The 26,570-nt window shown below is 40.9% G+C and overlaps 1 protein-coding gene across 1 annotated transcript in view; it reads right to left on the bottom strand.

Annotated features, from left to right (window-relative positions):
• Positions 1–26,570, bottom strand: part of LOC121596331 (homeotic protein ocelliless-like) — an 86,900-nt gene that overhangs the window by 40,015 nt on the left and 20,315 nt on the right. Inside the window, exons 3-4 of the mRNA XM_041921177.1 lie at positions 13,882–13,973; positions 13,698–13,799 (exon numbers count right to left, since the gene is read on the bottom strand). Of these exons, the coding sequence (XP_041777111.1) occupies positions 13,698–13,799; positions 13,882–13,973 (194 nt within the window). The remainder of the gene's footprint in view (positions 1–13,697; positions 13,800–13,881; positions 13,974–26,570) is intronic.

The raw sequence follows: 26,570 nt of genomic DNA, 5'->3' as shown, positions 1-26,570 counted from the left end.
TCTCTCTCTCTCTCAAAGTGTTTTCGTTTCGTTTGCTCGCTACAATCACATTTTGTCCTTGCTTTGCGCAGGAGAAGCATTTTCGAATGGTTGGGGTTTTTTTTTTTTGTTGCTGCTGTTTTGTTTTCTATACCTTGCGCAGCAATAATGGAGAACAATAAAATGAAATTTCACCCGAACCGGGCGCTCCGGGCGCGCCCCTTAGCATGGCGGAAGGGATGGGCCCGGATTCTTTATCGCGTGTTGTCAAGATCCACTTTCGGTGCAATTTATCAGACGGTGGGTTATGTTTCTTTTTGGATTCTTTTGGTAGTGCGATAGCTTTTCGTATTTAAAACGAAGTTCTTTCGATTGTTTGCTGTTTACATTTAACAATTAAATTGATTCTTGATGTAAAAATATTTTGTTTCAATTTAAAATGTGGGCCTGGTTTGTAACGTACGTTTTTTTAGTATAATGCTAGCGTTAGAATCGGCTAAAATTAACATAATTTTGTACAGCCTTTGGGACAAACAAATAACATGCTTAATTTAAATGACTTTGCATGACAAATTAACGTTTTGAAAACAATGGTCTTTACGTTTAATTGTATTAAGCCTCGTAATATAATATGTGTTTAAGTAAATAGATACATTTTTCAATATTAAACACAGTGTTTGAGAGTTAGTAAATCGTTTTTAACATAACCTAGCAGAGCGGAAAACAGACACAAAAAATCGCAATAGGCCTCCTCTCTATATTCCCACCCGGCTAACTCGATATGGGCAAAATGACCCATTCCTTAAAGCTCAGATTGCATTAAATTCATACTATCATTTGTTCGATTTTAACACTCCTTTATTCCTCTTCCGTTCTCGTCTTCACTCTTCCTCATCATTATCCTTTCCTCAGTAATTAAGAAACAATGTTTTCCTCATCATTATCCTTTCCTTAGTAATTAAGAAACAATGTTAAGCCCTCGAGGCGGACATTTGTAGAAATAAATAAATAAATAAATAAATAAATAAATAAATAAATAAATAAATAAATAAAAGAGATAAAAACGAAGTATAGTAAGGTAAATTTGTCAATTATTTTTAATTCAATGAAAGACATCTTGTGGATATGGCATGGCTTGTTTCAAAAGCATAATATTGTGTTAAAGCAATTGAAAATTTTAAAGTATTAATGTAACAGAGTTTATGCCATTTATAATTGAAATCAGTTTTAACTACAAATGCACTCTTTTGTTGAAAAAAAAAACATATTTCATAATAATCATAACCATATTAATACTTAATTTAGAAAAATGTATTTTAATAATATCCCATCATTTTGAGCCTTTTTCAAATGCATTTTTCATCACAGACTCCTGACACTCTGGCCACTTAACGCTTAAATGTTGTCTCACATTTACTTATATTCGTATTTACAACTGTTGTAGAACTCTTTTTTTGCAGCAACTTTCACTTTGAACACCTTTTCGTTGGGGAATAGTATCCTAACTACTGGCTAACGCTGGCAGTAATTTTACCACCGGGTTTTGGAACTCAATTACAAAACACAGCCGGGAAGTTTCAAATGTATGCCCCCCCCCCCTCCATCCATGTATGCCCAAACTGCTGTATGAAATCATTCAAATGAATCACATTGCCACAATCCCTCGGAGGGATCCTAATTTTGTGCAATGATAATAATTTCCCATTCCCATCCAGCAAGGAGAAGAGATAGGATTAATATAGTTAGGAATTTTCCTTGCCCATCCCGTACCTTCTATTAAACAGACAGACACACACAGACATGGGTGTACACACGTGTACAAAGTCAGTCAGGAGTTGGTTTCGGGAGGAAAATGTATCCAACTCAGTACCGCCATCAGCAGCATCATCATCATCGTTTGGAAAGCTTTTCCGAGCCCGAGCAAGGTTGAGTGGAAAAGCCAAGAGAGCCAAATTTCACCACACTTATACCCACGCTCTACAGTGGCATGGGAGAGAGAGAGAGAAAGAGGAGTAAGAATAAATTCAGTTGCCAAGAAGATACCATTATTCCGCTCGCCGAAAGCGAAGAACGATTTCATTACGAAATCCTCTGCCACGCGGCGCTCCTCCGCACCAGCTCCTCGCCCCACCAATCGACGCGAATCTGTTTGCGAAACTTTGGCGAAATTATAATTAAGAATTCAATTTCTCAATGGCGGTGCGGTTCAGCACATCTTCCACCCAGCACAGTTAATTGTGTTTCCGCACAGCAAATTTATTGTTGCAACATTAATTGTAGGTAACGGTTCCGAATGGACCCACCACCGCTGTTGGTGGAAATTTCAATTTCCAGCCATCGCGTCACGAGGCCGTTGGCGTGGTGGTGGTGGTGGTGGTGGGGATGGAATTAGCATAACGAAAAATTCGATCAACCGTGTTTCGAGCGGGTCTTCTCGTCCACCAAAACAGACATTACAGTTTTCCTTTCCGCGCGCAAGCAACTTAATTTCGCATTATTTTCGGCCATGAAAAATGAATCCTAGCTCATCATCCGCCCCCGGATTAGCGTCGCGCAGGAAGAACGCGAAGCTTCGCGAATAGCGACGGGCAGAATCACCCACCGAGGGTGGATTGGTTTCGTTATCAAGCCGCCAAGCCTTCACGATAATCAAACCCGGGGGATATATTTGGGGAAAGGTTGAGGAGGATTCGTTTAACTTATCCGGAATCATCAATAACAATTTGTGAAGTGGATTTTGAGCGTCCCTTTTTTGGTGCAATGTGAATGTGGGAATGTGAGTTTTGGGCCCTTTTGTTTGCTCCCCTGTTTTTTTTTTTGCACCATTTCCAATATCCATCGTCTGGTTTTTTTTTATGGCGGAATTTAGTTGAAGTGGATTTTTGTGGATTTTTATGCTCACTTTTTGTAACGTGCCTTTCGATGGAGATAGAGAAACTCCCCCACTGCTCCACGTGCACAATGATATCCCATCGACAAACGATAATAAATAGTGTCTAATTCAATCACCCATCAACGAGGTTCCCTAACGAGCCGGTAATCCTACCGGGTGATGAGGTAGTTTTTCCCGGGTTTTTTTGAAAACGGGGCTACGGGGAAGAAAGGATCGAAACCGAACAGCGAGGTAAGGATCAAAGGGCATAATAATGCACTTGATCCAACTAATTCTTCAGGCCAGGATTGTACACTTTTGCTTGCGTTTGGTGGTTTTCACCCTATCGTTACACGGGGTTTTTTGGAATAAGGGTTTCGTTTCGGTTCGGTACACTTTGAGTGTGCTGTTGTGGGATGTGTTGAAGGAGTTTTTTGGTGTGTGTGTGTGTGTGTGTGTGTGTGTGTGTGTGTGTGTGTGTGTGTGTGTGTGTGTGTGTGTGTGTGTGTTTTAGATGTTTAAGTTTGCATTAGGAATAAAATTGGATTGAAACTATTACTGTAAGGGAATTGTATATACTGAAACTACATGGGAAGAAAGCAAGGAAAATTGTTTACACAAGCATTTGCAAAGATGCATAGAATTGTGTTTGCATAAGAGTCTAAACTGTAAATTGCATTAAATTACCATTCTTGTACATATTTGATAATGGTATGCATATATTTAAATTTTATTAAAGAAATATAACCTACATTTTGAGCTTAACAACATGAATCAAGCACGAGAAACAATTTCAAAAAAAATTGGCCATAGTTTAAACGTTGTTTCTCAACGGGTTTTTTAAATTATTTTTTTTCCGAATTTCTAATTCAGGATTTATATGTATCGTTGCAACAAGTTTCATACTTCATAACTCAACCAATTTTGGGTAGCGATCTTTAAATCGTGAAATAAATTCTTAAATATATGAGAAATAGTTTACATATTTAAAAAAAATAAAAACAATTAAAAATAAGCCGAAACCCTAATTAATTAGGGAGTTTAACGAATTACGGTACAAACTTAGACTTTCCACCCTTGTCAGAGGAAATATTCAACAAACAGGTTGTACAAATTATACCTATTTTGACAGTTGTGATACTTCAAATCAGATTTTGACAGTTGCGTACTTTGAATCATGCATCGCAAAATAGTTTTTTGTTTTGTTTGTTGGCATGGAAATCAAGTACATTGTAAAACACGGATTTAAACAGTATTTTACGCTTCTAGATCAGAAATTATTATACGAGGTAAATGTTGTGTTTGTCACATATAACCGTCAAATATCAAACAAAATCTAGTTGAAATCGTAATACCACCGACAAACCGACGTGACACTGGCGTTGCAAAAGTGTCCCACACGAAAGTACTGTCATTTACCAATGAGGCGATCACTTCTGTCAAAGTAAGCTCTGTTCACTGCTGCTTCGATGTAAACAACTTTTCTAAATACAAATGGCGAAGGAAGTGTGAGGCAAGATTTTGTGAGAATTATTGGACAAAACACCCAGGAAAAACATTTTATAAGTTTTCAAATCAATGCAAAAGATGTGAGAAGTACATAAAACAATACGCATTGGAATTTGCGAAGAAAAACAAAAAGGGGGTTTAGCAGTTTCTTCTCTGTGTAAGTGTAGTAAGCGAATCATTATAGAGATGGCGCTAGTGTTTAACGTATTTTCATTTGAAATAAGGAGACAACTTTTGAAGCCCATTTTGTTCGAAGTGTCACGTCGGTTTGTCGGTGGTAATACCTCGATTGACTGAAATTGTTGTCTCGTGTTGCAGTTAAATTGAAATTTAAGTATTTTTGTCAAGCTTTACTATAGTGCTTTAATGCTTACATTCCAACTTATTCCCTTAGTCCTTTTTTATTATAACACCTTTACAGTAATGATTATTGATTTCTACATTTGGCCTGCATTTTTGTTTCAATTTCATCCTAACTTATTTTCATTAATCTCAAAAACATGCTAGGTAATGATCTTCTTTGAGACACCCCCGTAGTATCATACTATTTCTAAAAGACCTTATTTTTCACACAAAATGTACAAAAACTTTCCCGAATCAGATCAATTACACCCATGCACCTCATTTTCCCCCCATATCATAAATACGCGTCAGCTTAACGTAACATATTTTCGCCGGAAACCACAATACCAACCAAAAACCCATCAATGCAAATCGAAACGGTTGACTGCCACCAAAAAAAAAAGGAACAACTACCATCATCCCCCATTAACCCTTGGCCACAGCCGACACCGCCGACAGACGACGCAAAGGGGGAAGGATTTAAAACGCGAAGCAAGCAGCAAACAGGCAAGCTAAATAGCATGGTAACACCCAGAAGCAACACACACACAAAAATGAAACTATTCTCTTGCCCTAAAGGGTTTGTGCTCGCTTGTAAGCATCTTTCGCAGTAGCACGTGGTGCTTACGGAAGCACCAAACTGTAATAGGTGCATAAACAGATTATGTGGATTTGAACCCCTTTTGTTTCGTCCCCCAACTCCTCGGCGTGACCGGCAAGACCGCGCACTAAGTAATGCTCTCAACCTGTTTAGCCCGTACAGCCCGCCAAACCCGCCAGGGATGCCTGGATCATGACATCACACATGGTGCACATGTTACCCGTTTTTTTCTTTCAAACCCTTTCACCAACTCCCCTTCGGGCTAATCGACCACCAGTGACCGCGAATCGAGTGCTTGTACCAACCAAAAAGAGGGTGAATGTCGACATCCGGAATCATCAAAACGATAATCCTATTGTCCGCGGACGCGCGCGCAAGGATAGCACCCGACAGCACACAGCATTGGGCGAGTGTTCCTGCACCGCCAGCAAAGAGCTCGGGCCAATTTGTCGGGTGTCGACAGTTTCGGGGCATTACAGGGCTTAATCGAAAATAATAACTATTATTACTTACAATCAGCAATCAAGAGCCAACACGGCCGGTTTCGGGCCCTTGGTCGTTGGTGTCGTCCTGCTGGAAGGACTTTTGTACATGTTTCCCCCTTATCTTATGGTTCCTTTCCCCGCGGAACTACACAGCGGTACAGATGAATCCCAACACCGAGAGGGGCTAATGAAAATAATAATCGAGTAATACATAATAATTATCCTCGAGCGAAGTGCTTGCGTGTCTCCGGGTTTTGTGAGGAACATTCTAAGCAAGTAAATCGAGAGAAAAGCAAGATGTTCTTGGAGCTATAACTTGCATTTAAAGCAAACAGGGCGAAGATGCTGCAGATGATAATTCAATTGTTCCGAATGAACTGGTTTTGGGGCGGGGAGGGGATGGGAGTTTTCATAAGGGAGGAACAATTTGCCAATTTTTGTCACAGTTTGTTGCTAACGAGATGATAATTTTGGGCACTGAAGGGAAGGTGTGTCTGTGTTAAGACCGTTATTGATATCCCGCTGGTGGCAAATAGATGCTTGTGGAGTGAAGGTGATTGGTGCAAATTGTGGTTGGATTGGTATTTAAATGTTTTTTTTTCAATAATTGAGAATTAAAGATAAACCATTAGCTATAATTGAAAAAATAAAATAAATTTTAACATCTTCCTATCATTGCAGAACCCATCCAATCAGACCAACTGTCAATTTGGTTGGAAAAGAAACCCCTCAGGCTCACGCGTCGGATGGCCACACGCTGTCACCTGATGCCACATTATTCAATAAATCGTGTGTCTGTCAAATAAAAATTTCTTACCTTCCGTTCGTCTCCAATTTCAAGTCAAAATGCCATTTATATCAAATTTGCAAACATTGTTTTTTTTCCTTCTTTCGTGCCAATTTTTACGCATTTCTTCTTCAAACGACACTCGTCCCGTAGACTTCAACTTGTCATTTTTTCCCACCAGCTTTGAAATTGGATCCTTTCCTTCTTTTTTTGTTGTCTTCGAGACACCGATACTCCCAATAATGATAATAATAACCCGTCATAAATTGTGTGACCGTTTTCACGTCAAGTGTGCCGGTTTGCTCAGCAGCTTCTTTAGAACCCAAAACCGGTTCTCTTCTTTACAATCGCTTCGAAGAGGTAAGGTAATTGAATTAGGATTGCGACAATGTTCGGACACGTGCCTACACGGTGGTTGGTAGCTTTAAAGCAGCGCCCAAGAGTGGTTGGTTTGCTGTGGCTTTCTTTTTTTCTTGTTTTTTGCTCCCGTCCATTCTCACCCGAACACCGAAACTAATTCTCGGCGCACAATTTGTAACTTGACACCGGCGTAAGTGGAAATCTCCGGAGGGTTCCAGATGTATTTGTCTGGCTGGCGGGAAAATTGGGGAAATGGGGGAGAAAGGACGTATCTTCTATTTTTTTTATGTTTTTTATGCTTTTTAACAGAAAAATGAAAATAAAATAAATGTAGCAAATCAAGCGGTACTAAGAAATTGAAGTTGTTAGAAAAATACAATCATTTACTTTTGATTATATAGAATTCTTTGATATCAACTTTGCTGTTAAAATTTTTTGATTAAATTATCAAACCGCAGCGATCGAATCATCATAAAACTAGTAAAATTAGATTATTACATTTTTAAAACTTTTTTGGTTTGACAATTTACAATAAAAATATTTTTAAGGATTTGAAAATAGAGTATAAAATCTTTAAGATTTTGACTAACTGAATATTACTAAAAATAAAAATAAAACTAAAAATAAGATAAATAAGATAAAAATAAAGATAGCGTGAGATAAACAAAGAGAGTGAGATAAAAAGAGAAGGATAGGATAGGATAGCGATAAAGAAATACAAAGATAAAGAGATAAAGAAAGAAAGAAAGAGAGAGAAAGAGAGAAAAATAGAGCACAAAAAGATCCAAACACAATTTAAAAGTAAAATAAACCAAAATCCAATAGGTTATCCACATGAATTCTAATTCAAATTTGAATTCCAATATGAGATTCTTATAAACCATGCGAGCTATCCGGTTCGAAGGACCGTATTAGAAAATTAACAAAGATAATAATAATAAAATATACGTGTAATAATAACAAAAAAAATCGTTATATACCATATCATCCAATTTTAGACGAAGTAAAACAGAATATAATTGCAGAACAACAACTGTAATTTAAGTCATAATTTCTAACGTTTGTAAAGTAAAAACCCATTTTTACAACGTTTCTATTGAATGACTAAAAATAATGCATAAAAATCTTTTGATAATAATATGATAATAATCATTTCATATTTTCCAATTATATGAAAAACCAATCTCAACACCTTCCCCAAACAAAGCTCACCCCCGCCCTTTATTTGCCAAATCAAACCCACCAAAGCACGCCAAATCTCGCTCTCCATTATTTCCATCATTAGCAACATTCTGCAAAAGTAGTTGAACCGTGAAAGTGGAACCCGCTTCCGCACTGGTTCAACACCGGCAGTGGGCTGATTAATTTAAGATTAGTAATCATATAACACTGTACACACCTACACATAAGGCGTGTTGCAGCAGAAGAAAAAAGCTGAAACCTCTTCCCCTATTTGCCACCAGCAACAACAGCAGCGACAGAAACTCCAGATTGATGTTTACCTCAAGCTTTAATTACTTCAGCGCTATTTCTGCAGGCGAGCAGGCGAGCGGGCGCGCGTTCGCACACTGTCAACGCCGGGGCTCGGTTTGTCTCGGTGCCTCGGAGGTCTATTAGCGCGAGCCAAGCATTGCCGCCATTGTTTCTTCAATTGTTGCTTAATTATATTTACACAAAGTTTACTTCTCATCAGCGAGAAGGCCCCCGGCGAAGGCCTCCTCCACCCGGGCAACACACTCTCCACCGTCTGGGGCTGAAGTGCAAATCAGAAAATGAAGTGAACTTTTCGCAAAAGAGTGTGCCCGCGTGAAGGTGGGGTTGCGGGAGGTTTCGGCTCAAGCTTCTTGAGCATGAGTACTTTTCCCTCGTGAAGAGTGATATTTTAAGTGCTTTCTGTGCTTGCTGCTCAACAAACGGTACCGAAACCAAGGTACGAAGAAGTCCCCCTATTTTTTCTGCTTGTCAACCGAGAACTACAAAGGCAGAAAGGGATAAATGGTGGGATGCAAAAAAAAAAAACAAATGGAAAGGGCTTTGAAAGAAGGAAAGAACACACATCTCGTGTCCATCTTGCAAGAACAAAGGGGTTCAAATGTACAAAATGCATTCAAACGAACAAAGCAAAGCAAGCGAAGGGGAGAAAGAGACAGAAGGCGAAAAAAGAAAGAGACCCCAGTGCCACGTACGGTGGAAAATTAAATAAACAGCAAAAGCGAAAACTCACTCATGGTAGCGTAAATGAATTGTAAATGAAAATGCACCCATTTTTCACCCGGGGTTTCTCCCTGGTAAGGAAAAGCGGGCGTCGTCCATCTCGAGCCTTCCTTGAGTGGTACGTCCACTGTACTCTCGGTTGGAGAGTGATTTCGTGTAAGAAGTAGGCTGTGAAGCTAGGAGAAAAGGGTTTTCCTTGTTTTGCTCTTCAACAACAACAGCGGCAAAGGTGTTAAGTTTTTGGGAGGCTCGTCGCTCGCTCGCTGTCAACCGGAACAGTCCGTCAAAAGGGGGGACAGAAGAAACACACTCACTTCGTTTGACCCTTTCGGTATGATTAAAAATTCAAAATCCTCGGCTGTACAATTTTGTCAGCGCACACACACACGCGCTCTCTCAGCACTTTGATTGAGTTGCGAAAAAGGGATGAATAAATTTCGTGCTATTTTTTTGCCGCTGCAAGTGCTATGTTTGGTTGTTTAAATATTAAAAAGGATGATGTTTCTTGGATTTCCAGGGAATGTTTTCATAAAAATGTGTTTTTTTTTTCAAATAAATTTTTCAGCAAAAGTCCCAAGCTTATGTAATCTAACCAAATTTGACGTAGTTGTTAAATAGTTTAGTTTTCTTTAACATTTTGAATTTTATTTTATGTTTTTACTTTTTGTTTTTATTTTTTGATTCTATGTTTTTTCTATGTTTTTTTATGTTTTGTTTACTATTATGTTTTTAGCTTCTGTTATTATTATACTCTTATGTTTTTGTTAAGAATATGGTTTTTCCTTATGTTAGCTTATGTATTTTCCATTTTTCATCTTATGTTTTGAGTTATCCATTGTTTATCTTGTTTAATATAATTTTTGTTTATGTTTCTATTGTTTCATCTTGTTGCATTATTCAGCTTATTTAACTGGTTATATTAAAATAACATTGAAGGCCATGTTCATTTAGCTTGTTAAATGTGTTCAAGATCTAACTAATTTACTTATATTTTTGTACGATGTCTCAACGTGATTAATTGCTCCCGAGCAATCGTTAAAGAGAGTTATGAATCATGATATCAGTGTAAAAGGAAGTGCTCCAAAAAAGTGCCATATTTTGAGAGTTATTAGAAAAAAAATTTGTGTATTAGCTAACAAATTAGTTTCAATTATAAATAGTAATTATTCACTTTGATAAAACCGTACCACAATTTAAAGAAAAATTGGTTAAACATCGCATTTAAAAGCTAATTTTTCACTGCGCAAAGCTTTCCCTTAGCAATCCCATTGTATATTCCAACACGTGTACTGCTTTATTCCCACTAATTCCGATTTTCTACTCGTTAATGCGGTAAAAGCGGACACTACCCGTACACACACCGAACCACACAATCCTGGAGTGTGCACTAATCGTGTTGACCTCGTGTATGAGTGTGTATGTGTGCTAAACTTTAATCTCCCACACCGAGGACAACCAACTGACCCCAGCGGCCAAACACAACGGGGGCAAACCAAGAAAGGAGATAGGAAGCGAAACACTCACACACACGCAAAAAACAACTCCAACGGTTGCCAGCAGCGGGAAGTAATTTGGTTTAGGTTTCGCATGGTTCACCCATCTGCCCAGCACGTTGTGTTTTGCCCGTCCAATGGGTGCGCTTGGGAAAGAACCGCAGAGCTCGGTAGAGAAGTTGGGTCCAACAAACGACCCCGGCTACGAAACTAACCTTATGCAGCAGCAGCATCGACATCACATTATCGGATTATGGGATTTACGAGGCAATATTAAATTTTACCGAATCGTCCAGCGACTAGCCACCTTGGAATCATCCCCCTGGGGGGAGTATCCTGTCAGTGGTTGGAGTATTGGGCAAACGGGGAAAGGTGTAGCCTTAGGTGTTCCACACCACAGACGTAACTCAGCGTACGTTGTTTCTAATGCTGCTGCTACTGCTGTTAAGTCCGTGGCCCGTTCCCGCATTACGCTTCTCGCCCAATGCCAACAAGCTTCTGTAGCACCGTGAATGAGAATAAAGTACGGGCGCTGTCATCAAAATCCGTACCAGAAGGACACGGTGAAGTCGAAACAGCGTACAGCGAACCGCATACTCCAAAAAAAACACCTCCCTACGGTGGAAAGTACCATATTCACATATTCGTAGAGCATGTGTCTTTCCCACTGTCTGAAACCAGACTTTCATAACGAACCACCGGGCGACCGGCACACACACACAGACCCATGGGTGCACGTGTGTGGGGGGTTTTTATCTTCCCCAAAACCATGCAACAAGACCCTCCCAGGTTGGGTTTAACGTAGTTTTGCACCTCCAACTGCTACCGTGGCGCTTTTCTTTCGACTTTTCCCTGCGCTCCCTCCGTTAGACAAAAGTGCCAAGGCAGATGAATGTCGACTGGCTGGCCGGAAATTCCGATGCAAACTCCGTGCGGGAAGCGCATTTTCCCCCGCATTTCCCAGCGACCTGTCAACGACTATGAACCGTCAAGGAGCAGAGCAAAGTGAATTACGAGACACTGGGAAAGATCTCCCTTTTGGCCTCCGTTCCTGGACGCGCAGAGGGAGATGTAGTGCTAACGTATGCACGGCTGCTGCGGCATTGCACAACTTCCTTTCTCGTCAGTATCATCGCTGCGCTCCAGCATCCAGGGTTGGGGTTAGGGGTGAACCCAAACAGTAAATGATGATAGTGTGTATGCATGTGTATGTATGGAAGAACCACAGGGAGAAAAAAAAGGTTCAGAGGAGCTCTACTTAACCAAACAAGCTGCCACAAATTTGAGGTAATTTCATTCGCTTTCGTCGGTTTTTGTGTGTGTGTGTGTGTGCGTGGGTTTGTATTTTAGTTCCTGTCTTCTTGCATCAAATCGCATGAAGTAGAGTAGATTAAGAAGGAGAAGAAAAAAAACAGAACCTAATAGCGATGTTGCGGAGTTGGTGTGTCTGCCTGTTTGTATGGGTTTGAGATGCGCAAGTGAGGTAAGAAAGAAAGCTAACAAAGTTTGGCAATTGCATTTAGGTGGTGGTTTTTGGGCTTTTCTTTCTTTCTGGGGAGGTCAGCGGAGAAAAGTGTGTTTTTTTCGTGAAACGCTGAGAAAACTATGAAAAGGATGATGGGCCTATAGTTCTTGCAGGCTTTTACTTAGATTAGCTTTCAAAGTGCATAGTAATCCATCCATAAGGACAGATAACTGAGTATGTTTGTGATACTAGTGGAGAAACTGCAGTGAAAATCGGGCTAATCTCGATACAACAAATGTGCAAAAGGGAGGTCCCATTACGAAAATTGATGCAGTATTTTTGGGATACTCATAAGTAATTCACACTCAAAAGGACCTTACGACAATGCAGTAAAATTCATCAGAACAGAGGTAAAGATGATCACATATCCAAGACAACACTGGAGTATCATAATGGTAAATCCCTGCTCATATGGGTGGATTTGGGTTTAAAAAGCTTTTATCACCTAGTCTTTCAAAAAAAAAGCTGTTAACCTTCAAATATTACCGTTTCTTAGTACTTTTAGTAAATATGACGTAGAAGCAGTTCCCCAAAAGTTAATCAAACAGCGTTAACTCGTCTTGGAGCCTCAGTTGACAGTGAACTCAATAATTAATCGATGAATAATGATTGCTGAGATACTTCAAGTCTCTGCGGAAGCCTTTAATGGTTGTGTGCAGGATCTTTATCGAGTAATGCCTGTAAAACCCTTCTTAATTTTGCATTATTGCTAATTTTTCTTAAACGTTTGTTGAGCTATTGCATGGTCGCTGTTAACTAGTGGTTGGTCATGTGATTCTTTTGACGACCCGATCCGGAGTCGCTTCTTTCACCAACTCCGACCCGTTGGTGCAGCGAGTTCGATTCGGGTCGGGTCAAGGTAGGTTCAATACTTGACCCGAACTCGCTGCGCCAATGGGTCGGAGTCGGTTATGCTTTTTCGCACCTACCGGACTCGTTGCACCTACTGAACCTACTTGTATCTTTCGGGTTGATCCGAACGACTCCGGGTCGTTTAGGGATGCCTCCTACCCGGTAGGTTCGGCTCGACCCGCCCGATCACTACTCTAAACTTTGACTGAAATTCGATGGCTTTTTGTAGTTGTTTCTACCATTTGTCATTAATAAAGCAGATTTCCCTACAAAACCACACAAGCGGCCATGTTTGAATCTTACAATTGCAATGTTGTGTCTATCTTATCGAAATGACTGTGCTGACAGAATCCTCACAAAGGTAATTATTGACGACGTATGTACTGACGACGGACCACGTGGACGTATTTTAATAAATTTATTAAATTTAGTAGCTAGTGGGTTATTTTGGACTTTCCAGAGAGGAATGTGCATTTCACCTCTTTTTGTCACTTGATTTTTTCTTTTCGGCTAAAAAACCTTTTATAGCATTGATAGGCTTTCATCACATAGCACTGGTACCCGTCAGTGCAAATAAGTCACAAATAAGATATACAACCAAGAATACTTCACAAAGGAACGTCAATGCTTGTTTGTTTGTCATGTTTTGTCCTAAAAAGTAATGCAATACAACTGTACCTGCACTCTCGCCTCGGTGAGGTTGATCTTCATGGCCAGATCCTCCCGCGTGAACACATCCGGGTAGTGAGTTTGAGCGAATGCTGTCTCGAGCTCTTCTAACTGTTAAACAGAGTGTAAAAATAGAATCATAATACAAATCTTCAATATTCACATGACCAAGAACAAATCTCAAAAATTATACCTGTTGAAGTGTGAAAGTTGTCCGATTGCGCCGTTGTTTTCGCCGGACGAAGCTTTCGTCGTGTATGGCTGGATGGTAAGAATAGCTGGTGTCTGTAAGGAAATGAAGAAAATAAATAAATGAGAGCCACAATTGGTTTTGATTTTTAAAGAAAATCAATTTTAAATTTGCTTCAATTTACAAATACGCAAAGAACTCGCATTGCGAAAACGTACAACGAACAACAACCCATCAGCCAATTCGAACCGTCATTCCCACGAGCCCACAGATTGAAAGCGCTCCTACCCCCCTCCCCCCTGGGTTGGACTTTAATCCCGCGAAGCACCGCACGCAAAGCAAGTTATATGAATTATAATTAATTTCATTATTTATTCATGCAAATAGGAAATTAATTTTTCACAATTTTTATCTTTTCCATTACGATACTCCTTTCCCTGGCGTTGCGGTCGAACGGAACGGAATGCCGCGAGCCCACGCGCACGCACCAACCCGTTGAACGAATGAAGGGGGACGAAAGTTTAAGCCGCAGGGTTGGTGGCGAGATTTTTTGTCCATCCGTCCGGTCGGGATTCAGTCGTTCCCAATCGTCCCAACCGGACGCGAAACTGATCCCCACCGGCCGATGGTGCCGAGATTGTGCGTCCGGGGAGAGCTGTCGTTTTTTTTGTTGCTCTCTCTCACCTCTTCTGTGGCTTTGCACACAGTTCACGGGGCCAGTGTTATTTGGCCAGTGAGGTGGGTTTTTTTGTGCGTTGTATCGTTGCTACTGTATTGTCCGGCAGATTCCGGGCGGATCACTTGTTTTTTTTTCCACGCGCCACACCGGTGCATTGAAACATCCTGCGTATTAATGACGATTTTTCCCGTGATGAAAAATTAACATCAAATTACTGAAATCATTCCACCGGCACCACCACCACTACCGGGTTTGTTGTTCGGACAGGAGCATTTTTTTTATTCGTTCCACTTCACCATCAGAGCCTTATTACGATTTGAGGTGAGTTCCGGACGATAAACGAAAACACAAATCACGGTGTGCAGTGCTGCATGCTTGCGGCCAAAGGGGAACAACTTCCAACGGATAGGAAGAAATATCGATACAAAAACAACGAACGAGACAAGATAATGCTGATCCAGTAGGGTGTTGGGTCGGGGGCACGTGGCCGAAATTAACGGTCATCAGCGATGAAGCGTGCACCAATTATTGTCATCGGAGCCATTCGCACCCAATTTGGCACAGCCGACCGACGATGGCAGATGGAGAAATTGAATTTTGCCCACCGTTAATAAGATGGGCTGATGGAATTAAAACCGTTCGGTTGGATTAACGTCTACAGTGGGTACGGCTGGCCGGATGTCGATGGCCGATTGAGAAGAAGAGCGATGTGCAGAGGAGGTGTGCAAACTGATGGCAATAAAGCGAAATGATATGATTGCTATATATGTTGGTACATCGATAATTGTTGTCTCGGAACGGAACAAAACATAAACATGATCAATTATTTCGCTCTACGATTTATTAAATTGCTTAGAATTATGTTATTTTGATATTTTGACTGTTTTAAGAAACACTTGAGGTCGGTGTGGTGGTGCAGTCTTCAACTCGTACGGCTTAACAACATGCCCGTTATGGGTTCAAGCCCTGAGTAGACCGTATCTCCATATGTAGGGCTGATTATCCAGCTATGGGGGGAATCAATAACTCATCGAAAGACAAGCCCACTTCACTAGTGGGCACAGGCGCATGCCTTGGCCGATAACAGTTGTTGTGACAAAGATGAAGAAGCATTTTAGCTACTCCTCCATGTCTATCTATTTTATGATTCTTAGTAACTCGAATAAGATAGTTCTCAATGTACCGTTATGCTTCAAATTACGGACAGCTTCAAATCCGGACATTCGACATGTTTTTATTGAATTGCTTCATATCTAGTCCCTAGTCATACCGCTTTTTTAATTTTACATAATAGCCATGATGTGCTAGAATATATTAAAAATGTGTCTGACCCCTAGTAGGCCCTGATGCCACAGTAAATAAATATTTTCTGTCAGCCAGTTCATCGCCAGAGGCTTTCTTAGCAGTTTTGCCTCAAACCCACGCCAGTGTTATTTCTTCGATAGTTCCTTTTAATCGCGTCAACATACATAGAAATACATCGGAATCCATTTTGGAAGTAGTTGTCATCGTGAAAACAATAAGGTTTTATCATATTGTGCTCGGAATTTCATTAAATCACGTATTTAATTCTGTCCGGAATTAGAAGCAAGATTCGTTATCATTTTTTTTTAATTCCGCACAGCTTTAATTGTATAAAAATACGTTTTTTGGCAGTGATAATAACAAGAACATAGATTCCGAGATAATAATGAAACTACGATAACTGAAGAACGATGTGCCCAATGCCTTACAGGAAGAATCTTCGAATCGCGCAGCAGTACTTCGGTTAAATGCGAGAGAAAAACCACACGCAAACCCCTTTGTCAGTAAGACCGTCGTGCTTGTCGACCCAGGAAGACAATGACTCTCAGAATTTGTTGTCCGAATGTAGATATAAATTAAAAACAAAAAAAGGTGTAGTCTTTGGTGTAGTATCTCGAGCTTGAAACTGTCCGGAATTTGAATCAAAATATCGTTGCAGTTTCATGAGTTTTTGCAGTGTTTCGAGCAAAATTATTGGAAATATTAATTTTTGTCTCAATTGTAGAAGGTTTGCTGCAGTAAAATGAGTTATGCTGGAGTATGACGAATTAAATATGAATTAGTGAGAAATTATTACGTTCCAAAAATGCCTTAACTGCCCATAATTCGAAGCAGTACGGTATCTCTGTTTGATGGTTCTTAGTCGTTCCAACAGTGCTCCTCCTCGGTAAGTCATACCAACTTTGTAATGAACGGTCAGATGTGATCAGCACGGATAATACGAAAGCTGGATAAAAGGGGCCAGGATAAACAGCAGTCAACCGTAATTCCTAAATCACTAGTTGCAATACTTTCACAAAAAAGAAACAATATAAATACACAAGCTTCTATTCAATAAATCAGCTTGGCTCAAAGTCTCTATAAAAATAAGAAAAATAATGAATAAAACCTGGCCTGACCTCTGACCGCTATCTGGTTTTTTTCTTCGATTTGTCATTTTCCATACCTATTTGCATTTCAAAGCGGAAAATACAGCCATTTTACTTTCAAAATGTTGTTGCTGAAACCATTTCGATTTTCCTGGAAATCCATTACCCCCGAGAGTGTAAAATTGGTGTACACATTTTGTGACCCCCCCATAATCATCCTACCGGCACACGACAAACATACCAAAAATTCCTTTGCATTCCTAAACCAAGCACGTTGCCTTTCGAGCGCCACAACATTGCAAACACGTTGAAATTGATTTCTCGGAACTCAAAACAATGCTCAGCTCAATTTGTTCAGCACCAGCGCTCCATCGCTGCCAGGTTGTAGGGCTTTCTTTCCTTTGCCAGCTTACCTTTGGAATGGACGTACCGTTTCGTACCGTACCGTACACGACGTACCGTACACGAAGAGCGCTAATAAGCATAATGACAACTGTTCTCATGTGATGTTGATGTTGATTATGATGATTACGGTTCGCTGATGAAGCGAGCGATCCCTGCCAATAGTCAATAATTGCATTTCTACCATCCCAAATCGTCATCAATCGCGCGCAACGCGGTAAGGAAACAGATCAGATCGCGATGAGCGACCGCGTACTGTACGCATTCCATTCGTAATAAACAAAATTCCACTCCAAGAAAACGGCGAGAGTGCGGGATTGATTGGTTTTGGTGTTAAGAAGACACCCACATCGAGGTGCGAAACTATGGTTCGCAATGACGGGACAAAACAATTGAATTACACTAACAATCTATCGAACCGCAAAAATTCCTTTCGATACGATCGACCCCCAGCAAGGGTGTGGAGTTTGTTCCTTCATAAGGTGCAAGTGGTGGGCAAGAAAGGCACGTACGTGCAAAGGAAATCATCGGATTTTATGAGTTCGACGAAAACCGATTTGCGCTTTCTTTCGATTTACGCCACACAGCATAACGATTTATGCGCACCGCGTCGCGTACATGCTGTGATGCGAGGGGTTCGTTCGGTAATTATACGTCGCGATGCCGTATCATCTGGCATCTTCGATTCAGTTTGTTTGGGCTGTATTGCATTTTGGGAATTTGTGCTTTGCTCGCTTTTGGATGTTTGTTGCCTGATGGGGTATTTGAATTCAATCGAAATGCGCGTTGAGAAGCAATAGTATTAACGGATAGCAACATGTAGCATAACCAGATGCCAGATGAGATTTATAATCGCCAACAAAAAATACGGTTTTTTACAGTTGTATGGTACAAAAAAAACCCTTACTCCATTACAAAACGTTTAAAATCGCATCGCTTTCTAATCATCGTCCTAACACAGTCTCATACACACCTCTCCAAAAAAAACTCCAATTAATGAGAATCGATTGTAACAATTAACACCCAACCCCGAAATGGAAAGCCCGATTTACCTCGCACAATGAGGAGAGCAAACATTACGCACCCTACTGCCTGCTGTCCAACGATGTCTCTTCATTATTAACATCATCATCAACACACTATCACAGGGAGGGCAATTAGTGACTGACACGGCTCCGTCCGTCCGTCCGTACGTCCTCCCAACACATAACCGGTGAGGGTTACGATTACGGCTACCAACTGAAGGGTCTCCTTCCTGCTGTTTTATCCCGCTTGCCTCCGCTAGCACCAAGCAATCAAGCCGAAGGACGCACACATCCTGTGGTGATACCGTACGCAGCAAAAAACAACAACGCAACGTCCCCTCGCCAAAAAGGGAACGCAGATTGAACCGTGTACGGGAGGGGAGGAAGAACGTCTTGCTACTGAAGGGATGAAAACAGATTAAGAATGGGTTTTTAGCGGCATAAAAATCATGCAGACTAGTGCGGAACGCGACTGGTGGTCCGGAGTGGTGCCGGATAAAAGAAACACACAAACACAATGTTCAAGCGCTGCCATCGTTTGAACGTGTGCTTGAACGCCCTTTTTTGGTGCTGTGCTTTAACCCGTGTCGAACCGTCGTTGTTGTTGGTAGCTGTTGCTGTTTGTTAATCTTGGTGGCAAATAAACACGGATTGTTTGTATTGCCCACAAGTAGGCTAGTTGTTGGGTGGCGAAACCATCGGTGCGCGCGGTTGATCGGTTTGGCACTTGAGACTGAAGTGCTGCTGTGTTTGTAGTCATTTGTTGTTTTACGCCATATGGAGGGCAAGGAAGTAAGCATGTTGATACTTTGATGGGATTGAAGTGAACACTTTTTTAAATATGAATAAAAATATGAATACATAAATGATGTTAGGTTTTTTTTTCCACAATAGTAGAGTTGTTTCATTTCATTAGCGGAAATGAATAGTTTTACAGGGTTTCTTATGAATATGGATGCTTTTTTAAATGTTTTTACTTCATCGTATATTTTCATCTATTAGCTGTTTCCTTTGTGAGTTTATACTAATATCCAAATTTGTTTACCAAAATTTGTTCGAAAATTAGTTTGACAATGCCAATAAACGGCAAGACAAGATGGGCAAGACAAATAAAGGCGGGACAAGATAATATTTGTTTGAAATTTGAAAACTACCAAAAACACAGGAAAAGTTGTATGTATATCCAAACAATAAAAAACATCAATTTTATTAGTTCAAGATGTTAAGTTGGAGCAGTCGTTTCCTCTAAATTGTAACCCTTAATTCACGAATTATTACCTATACAGGGTTTCTCTAGCCAGCTCAACATCGGAAACGAACAATTAAATCCCGTAAAACACATTACAACAATACACATAGGAACTTGAATGATCTGTTATTGGTTGCTCGGTATACGCTCGACATTCATTTGACAATGTTGAATAGGGATTTTACGGATTAGAAGCTTACCGTGTTGAGCTGGCTAGAGAAACACTGCAAGGCATCCATTATTGACAGTGTGTAACGATCTTTGCCTCTAAAACACCTATTTTTCCCTCTAAATATCTAATCTTTGTTACTTTTTCATTTCTATTTATCTACTTAGTGGCAACGAATATGTTACCCTGTATTATTACAAGTTACAAATAAAATAAATTTGTTTTAAATAAAAGCTTTGCTATAATATTAATATTAATCCAGTTGAAATGGTTCCTGTTCCACGCTGGAAAGAAATGGTTCAATCGAGTGGCAATAACAACCCGCCACAGCGTAAGCTCATTTCCGCGGCTGCCTAGCCGGAAATAATTTTAAAACAGTAATTTAGCTCCAGCACCATTCCGGGGTGCGGTTTTTAATTTCCTAACCGATCAAATCCTCGTTTTCCCCCCGAATGCTTTGTGTGGTGATTTTTATAATTTTTGTGTCGATCTTCTTCTTTTTTACACCCATTATTGACATCATTGGCTTGTAGTGCACCATTTTTTTCTGGTTCATGTTGCAATTTTGCTCATAAAAAATGCACAAACACGCCTTTTGTCTAGGCTAACCGTTTCCCACAATTGAAAGGCCATTAAAATGTATAACTTCCCATATATGTTGCACGCAACTGGGACAACAACAAAAACCATCACAAGCACCTGTGAAAGGTAAACCGATAAATCCAATATGATGAAATGTAAAAAAGGAAACGAGCGAAAAAAAGCGATTAAAAAATGTTCCCGATAATTGATTGCGCATCAATTTCACATATCATGTAGGGAATGGTAGGAAAAAAAGTCCATTTTATAACAAAATAGCCTCCATCAAAAATAAATGTAACGAGTTTGCGTGTCTCCAACCGACCCAGAACGCGACCGTTGGGATTGACCGATAATCCGCAAACCACAAATAATTCCGCGCTCAAACGGAACAATCACACAGGACCGGAACGTCTGACAGGGAGCAATGGACACAAACCAGGAGCTTCCGCAACCACCAGGCGGCTACTAAAGTTACTTCATCAATTGATTAATTTTAGTTATTTTAAATTAAATCCATCCCAGTCCCATCTCAACCGCACCAGACGCCACTCATTGTAATGCTGCTTTTGCAGAGGAAAATGATCGTAAAGCCACCAAAAAAAAAAAGAAGGAACAAGCAGCGAGACACCTTTTCAAAAATTCAACAACCTCCAGACTGGTTGGGACAAAGTTTCCACGGGCCTCGGTCGCGGGTCCGCTCCCCTGGCAGGACAAAACCGAATGCCGGCACGCGGGTAAATTACGAATGGTTCCTAATTGAATTACAACGACATGATTTTTGATCCCATTTTCCCATTTGCGGGGAGAGGGGAACGTTCGGGCCGTAGCAGCGAGATTCGGCTCCGTACCGCGAGATACGATCACGCCGGAACAGATGTAACTGCCACTTCAAACGAAGGATACGAGCCTGCGGTCCCATTGCTCGAAGTGAGACGCTTCCGCTCCTTTCCTCTCCTTCTAGCGCTTACTTCGTTGACAAATATCCTTACGTCCCAGTGGAATGTGACCGGAGAGTATGGGCGGATTTGAGCGAATGTAAGTTGATCTAATTTTAAAATATGCAAATGACGTAATTGATATTGAAAACAGTCGGCAGTTGGGCAACGCTAAGGGTGGGTGAGCAGTACTGATGTAGTTGTGGCAATTTAGGCACAGGAGGAGGAATAAAATGTGGATTATATTACGTTACTTTCAATGTGTCGTACAAATAAGTTTCAAGAACAAAATGCGTTTGAAAGAGTTGAATAATGTTTAAATAAGAAAAAAACCTTGTCTTTGTTTTAAAATATTTTTTTCCATTACTTCCACTGCACATCAAAAATCCAAAAAATAGACCAAAAATTCCCTCTTCTTATAAAATATTCAAATGACAACATCCTCATCCCCCATCACAAGTGCTTGTGGCCATTTCTTTCTCCCCCTGTCTGTATCGCTCTCAACGCCACACACACACAGACACAAAAAAGAGCAAGAAACCAACCTCTCATCGCTCCGAAATGGTAACCATATTAGCCTTACCCAGCCAGTCTGATACAATTTGCATCCATCCTTGTTGATCGATTGTTATCTCGAATGGCATTTTTTATGTGTGTTCCGGGTGTATGCCTGGCTAGGAGAGCAGGTTTGGTGGCGCAATCGTGAGCGCAAGGTAGCTTGTGATTTGATTTTAAAAAGATTTATCATCCGAGCTTAGTAGGAGACGGTAGCATCGATCGAAATTCGATAAGCAGTGCGATAACGGTTTCGGCGCGGGTGACATCAATCCCGGTTGCAGTGATTATGTTAAGAGCGGTATCGACCAAAGGCCATGATTTGCATATGGTGCGGCCTGGAGATGGCCGAAATGGATTTCTTAGATTGAAGCCAGATGGTGTCTGAATTTCATATATTTTTTCTGATTTTTTGGCAAATTTCAAACAAGCGTGAAAGAAAATTTCAAATTATATTTAAAAATGATATGCACCAATTTTCTTCAGGCATCTCAAGAACTGCAGAATCTAGTAACAAACTACAGTCTGTATTCTATCTAAATATAATTAATCTGTAGTATTATCACCGACAAACCGATGTGACACTTCGAACAAAATTAGCTTCAAAAGTTGTATCCTTGTTTCAAATGAAAATACGTTAAACACTAGCGCCATCTCTATAATGATTCGCTTACTACACCGACACAGAGAAGAAACTGTTAAAACCCCTTTTTGTTTTTCTTCCCAAATTCCAATGCGCATTGTTTTATTCACTTCTCACATCTTTTGTATTGATTTAGAAACTTAAAAAATGATTTTCCTGGGTGTTTTTCCAATAATTCTTACAAAATCTTGCCTCACACTTCCTTCGCAATTTGTATTTAGAAAAGTTGTTTACATCTAACCGCAGGACTCCACACAGCATAACACGGAGCGCAACATAACAACTGACAGCTGCCAAACACTTCACTAAACGCTTGGAAAAGGAGGTAAAGCGTTTCATTGACTGTCGGTCATCGCAGTAGGCTGGTAGTTTTTCTACGAGCAATGAGCGGCCTACTAAGGATATTCAAAACATGGTACCGGCAATAAAGCGTTTTCTGAAGCGTTCGGCAGCTGTCAGTTGTTATGTTGCGCTCCGTGTTATGCTGTGTGGAGTCCTGCGGTAAGATGCCGTGAACAGAGCTTACTTAGACAGAAGTAATCGCCTCACTAGCAAATGACAGTACTTTCGTGTGGGATACTTTTGTAACGCAAGTGTCACGTCGGTTTGTCGGTGGTATTATTTCCAAAGGCTTAACATTTGTATTGAATATACATTTGAAATTCTATACATGAATGTTTTCTAGTAGACATGCTTTCAAATTGAATACAGTTGTTTCATAAACGAACGTTATAGTATTTATTCGAGTATTTGAATCTAGTGAGGTGTCGTCCATAAATAACGATACGTGCCAGGAGGACATACAGAATGCAACGCAAAAAACGACCCATAGCTATAAATTACATTAGGATTAAGCGTTCTACTAAGCATATGTTACGTAATTTAAGGCTAGCCCCCAACAAAAAACCTTAATTTTATTTTTAGTTTGCATGATGGATGTCTTTCCTAAGAAAATAAAGCTAAAGGGTTAGGATAGGTACAATATCCACTTTCGATAATCACTCGAAAAGAGTATCTCCTCAAGCGGAACATCCACAAATTGCAAGAAATAATGAATATTTGACTGAAAATTAACGAAATGCTTGATGGTGAACTTATTAAATGGATTTAGTTGCGATTAAATGGATTTTGTAATCGTTAATTAGTTACATTTCAAATCAGTAGGTTGGTGTGATGCCTGAGTTACATGACAGATATATCAACTGTCAAATAGTTCATTTCGCTGTATATTTCACCTCGTGAAACCGCGCGGTAAGCAACACGTGCATTATGGTCGTTATTGGCCATCTAGATAAGCAGCAATCGATGACACTTTATTTGTATTTGTATTTAACGCTTCCTTGGATACACCATGTTTAGTTAGATTCACTAAGTTGGTAGCCACTGTTAGCCTGAAGGTCCCTTAAAGATGAACCTTTGACCGCGCAGCCACATGACGTCAAATATACAGCGAAATGAATTATTTGACAGGTGAAATATCTGACAGCTGCTGCTAAAGGGTTGGGGGCGATACAACATCCGCTTTCGAAATTAACTTTAAAAGGATATCTTCTTAAGCATAACATTCCCAAAATGAAAGAAATGATGAATTGTTGAATGAAAATTAACGAAATATTGAACATTGAAGTTCTTTAATGGAATTAGTTACGATTTTGTGCACGTTATTTGTCAACATTGCACATCACCTGGTTGCTGTGATGCGTTATCTGACAGATATTTCGCCTGTCAAATAAGTCATTTCGCTGTATATTTCACCTCATGTGGCCGCGCGGTGATACACATCACCGTATAATCAGCAGAAACGAGATCATAATACAGCGTACCCGCTCGCAATGCTTTCATTGTATCACTTTCCATCTCCTAATTACCGGGTTGCATTTCTCTTGCACAGCCACTGCATTGAAAACCGCACACACAAAGTAATTAACTTCGCTCGCTAATTCACATTCTGCTTCGGGGCATGCTGCAGGCTTGCAGGCTTGCATTATCTTGCATCACCATTCGGCCCCACCATCACCTGGTGTGTAGAGCATACTGTTCTGTCCACTGTCAAAGTGCAATCTTTCCACTAGAGGCAACTTCTCTCTCTTTCTCACTCTTCATCTCTTCTCTCCCGAACAAAACACATAGCACACACACGTCACCGTACCCGTAGAATGTGTCCCAAAAGTGCAGCCTATTTTTACGCCAAATTATGCTTCTATATTTGATTAGAGGGTAAATTAATTAAAACTCATCATCTGGCTGCTTGTTTCGCAAGAAGGGAGCCATGCGTAGAGCTCACATTTCACGCCCAAAACTCCGTTAGACCAGGATGGCCAGGGCATCGTTTCCAACGTCGACGGCAGCGAGTTCTTCGCCGGCCAGCAGCCGAGGTGAGGCAGAGTTGCTGAGTGCGAGTGCATGCGAGTAATTCAATTTGTACCGTCCTGGCTCTCTTATCGCAAACGCCGTATGATAACGGACGATCGCACGAGCCCACACGAGAATGACCTCGCATCGGTACCGGTGATGGTACGCGCAGTACAGTGCAGTTGGTAACGCAGTCCTCTCCACAACATTAGACGTTATTTCAATTTACTCATTTGGATCATCAACAGTGAGCATCATGACGTGCACGGCCCGCAGGTCCACGAGTACTCTCCCTCCCCCCGAGTACTCTGATGCTGGTGCATCAATTTCCAGCTGGGCCTCGAGTGTCCCGGAAGCAACCCCTCCCGCCCCTGAGCAGAAGATTAGGAGCGTGCGCAAAGTTTTCGGTAATTCGAGAAGTTTTGCGTGTTAGCATCACCTCACTTTGACTGTCCTGGCGGCTAAAGCCGCACATTTCTCCCGAAACCGGGACAAGTGTCGGGTTTCCAAAGAATTATCGTCATTTAGCAGAGCCATTAGAAGTTGTGCAGGGACGGGAGGAACCGCCTGGCAGAACCTTGAACTCCGCATTACCCGAAGGAAGAAGGCGAATCTTGGTCGAATGCTACGGGAATTCCCACCGCTGCTGCTGTGTACCGTTCGCGAACGTATGCCACCTTGAGCAGCGGATTAGCCATCACTAATAGAATCATCGATTCTGGTACTGTTTTAGGGAGGATAGAGATAGGTCAAATCTCAAGTTCGTTGTGCTCCACGGGTGACTTCAGGAAGTCGTCGATTTCGTGGATATTTCTCAGCAAGTCCATTTCACATCGGCCATCCCTGCTATCTGGACGGCAGTCTCTGGTCGCAGCCGTTGACTTGATGTCAGTCGTCATCGAATTATTCGTTATTAGATGTTTCTTTCCGTGCTCTTCTTGCATGTTGTCTCGTTGGGGAAAACAGAGCACTCTCCCGGAGGAGCGTCGTGCTATTCGACTTCAATTAATGGCAGAAATAGTGAAATCAAATTACGCCCCGATGTCGATGGATTGACGCCCGTCCGGTGCAGGGAACTCGGAATTCCCGCACTGTCCGTACCAATCGATCAGTCCAGGGGATCAAAATCTTTCAACACCAGACCGATGCCTGAACGAAGCCGCACGCAGTGCGTTCGAGATGCAACCGTTCCGATAGGATTCGCAGGACGCAGTGGATTGAAGAGTTGACAGTAATGGAATCAAAGTGCTATCGGCATGCCATATCGGTGGCGTGGCACTGCACGCTTTGAGGCGAAGGTGCACGAAACCTACGCGTACGGCTCGACGGCAAAGGGCAACCGTGGCACCTTTTAGCACTGGAAAATTGGGATGCGTAATGAGGTTAATGGGGAAATTGCTTGAAATTGATTTTGAAGCGTCAACTCATGGCAACATTTCGTGCGATATTTGTTTCGAAACACGGTTAGGTTTGATAAGTTTCAAAGGCTTCAAAACACTGTAATGCAAAGCGAGCAAACCAAGCGAGTAAGACACATTACATCAGTTCAAATCCGGAATTGAATTATGCTCAAAGTAAAATAAATGTGTAATTTGATAATAATTGAAAAATATGTGCTATTAAACGCCACCAGCAGGGAAATTGGAGCAAATCTCTCCGGTAGATTATTATCTTTGTTACAGAAATGTGGGAACTTGTTCCGTGCTAC

This window comes from Anopheles merus, chromosome 3R, assembly GCF_017562075.2.
Source record: "Anopheles merus strain MAF chromosome 3R, AmerM5.1, whole genome shotgun sequence".
In the NCBI taxonomy this organism is placed as follows: Eukaryota; Metazoa; Arthropoda; class Insecta; order Diptera; family Culicidae; genus Anopheles; species Anopheles merus.
Note: the sequence above shows the minus strand (reverse complement) of the source record. Positions and strands in the feature narration are given on the sequence as shown.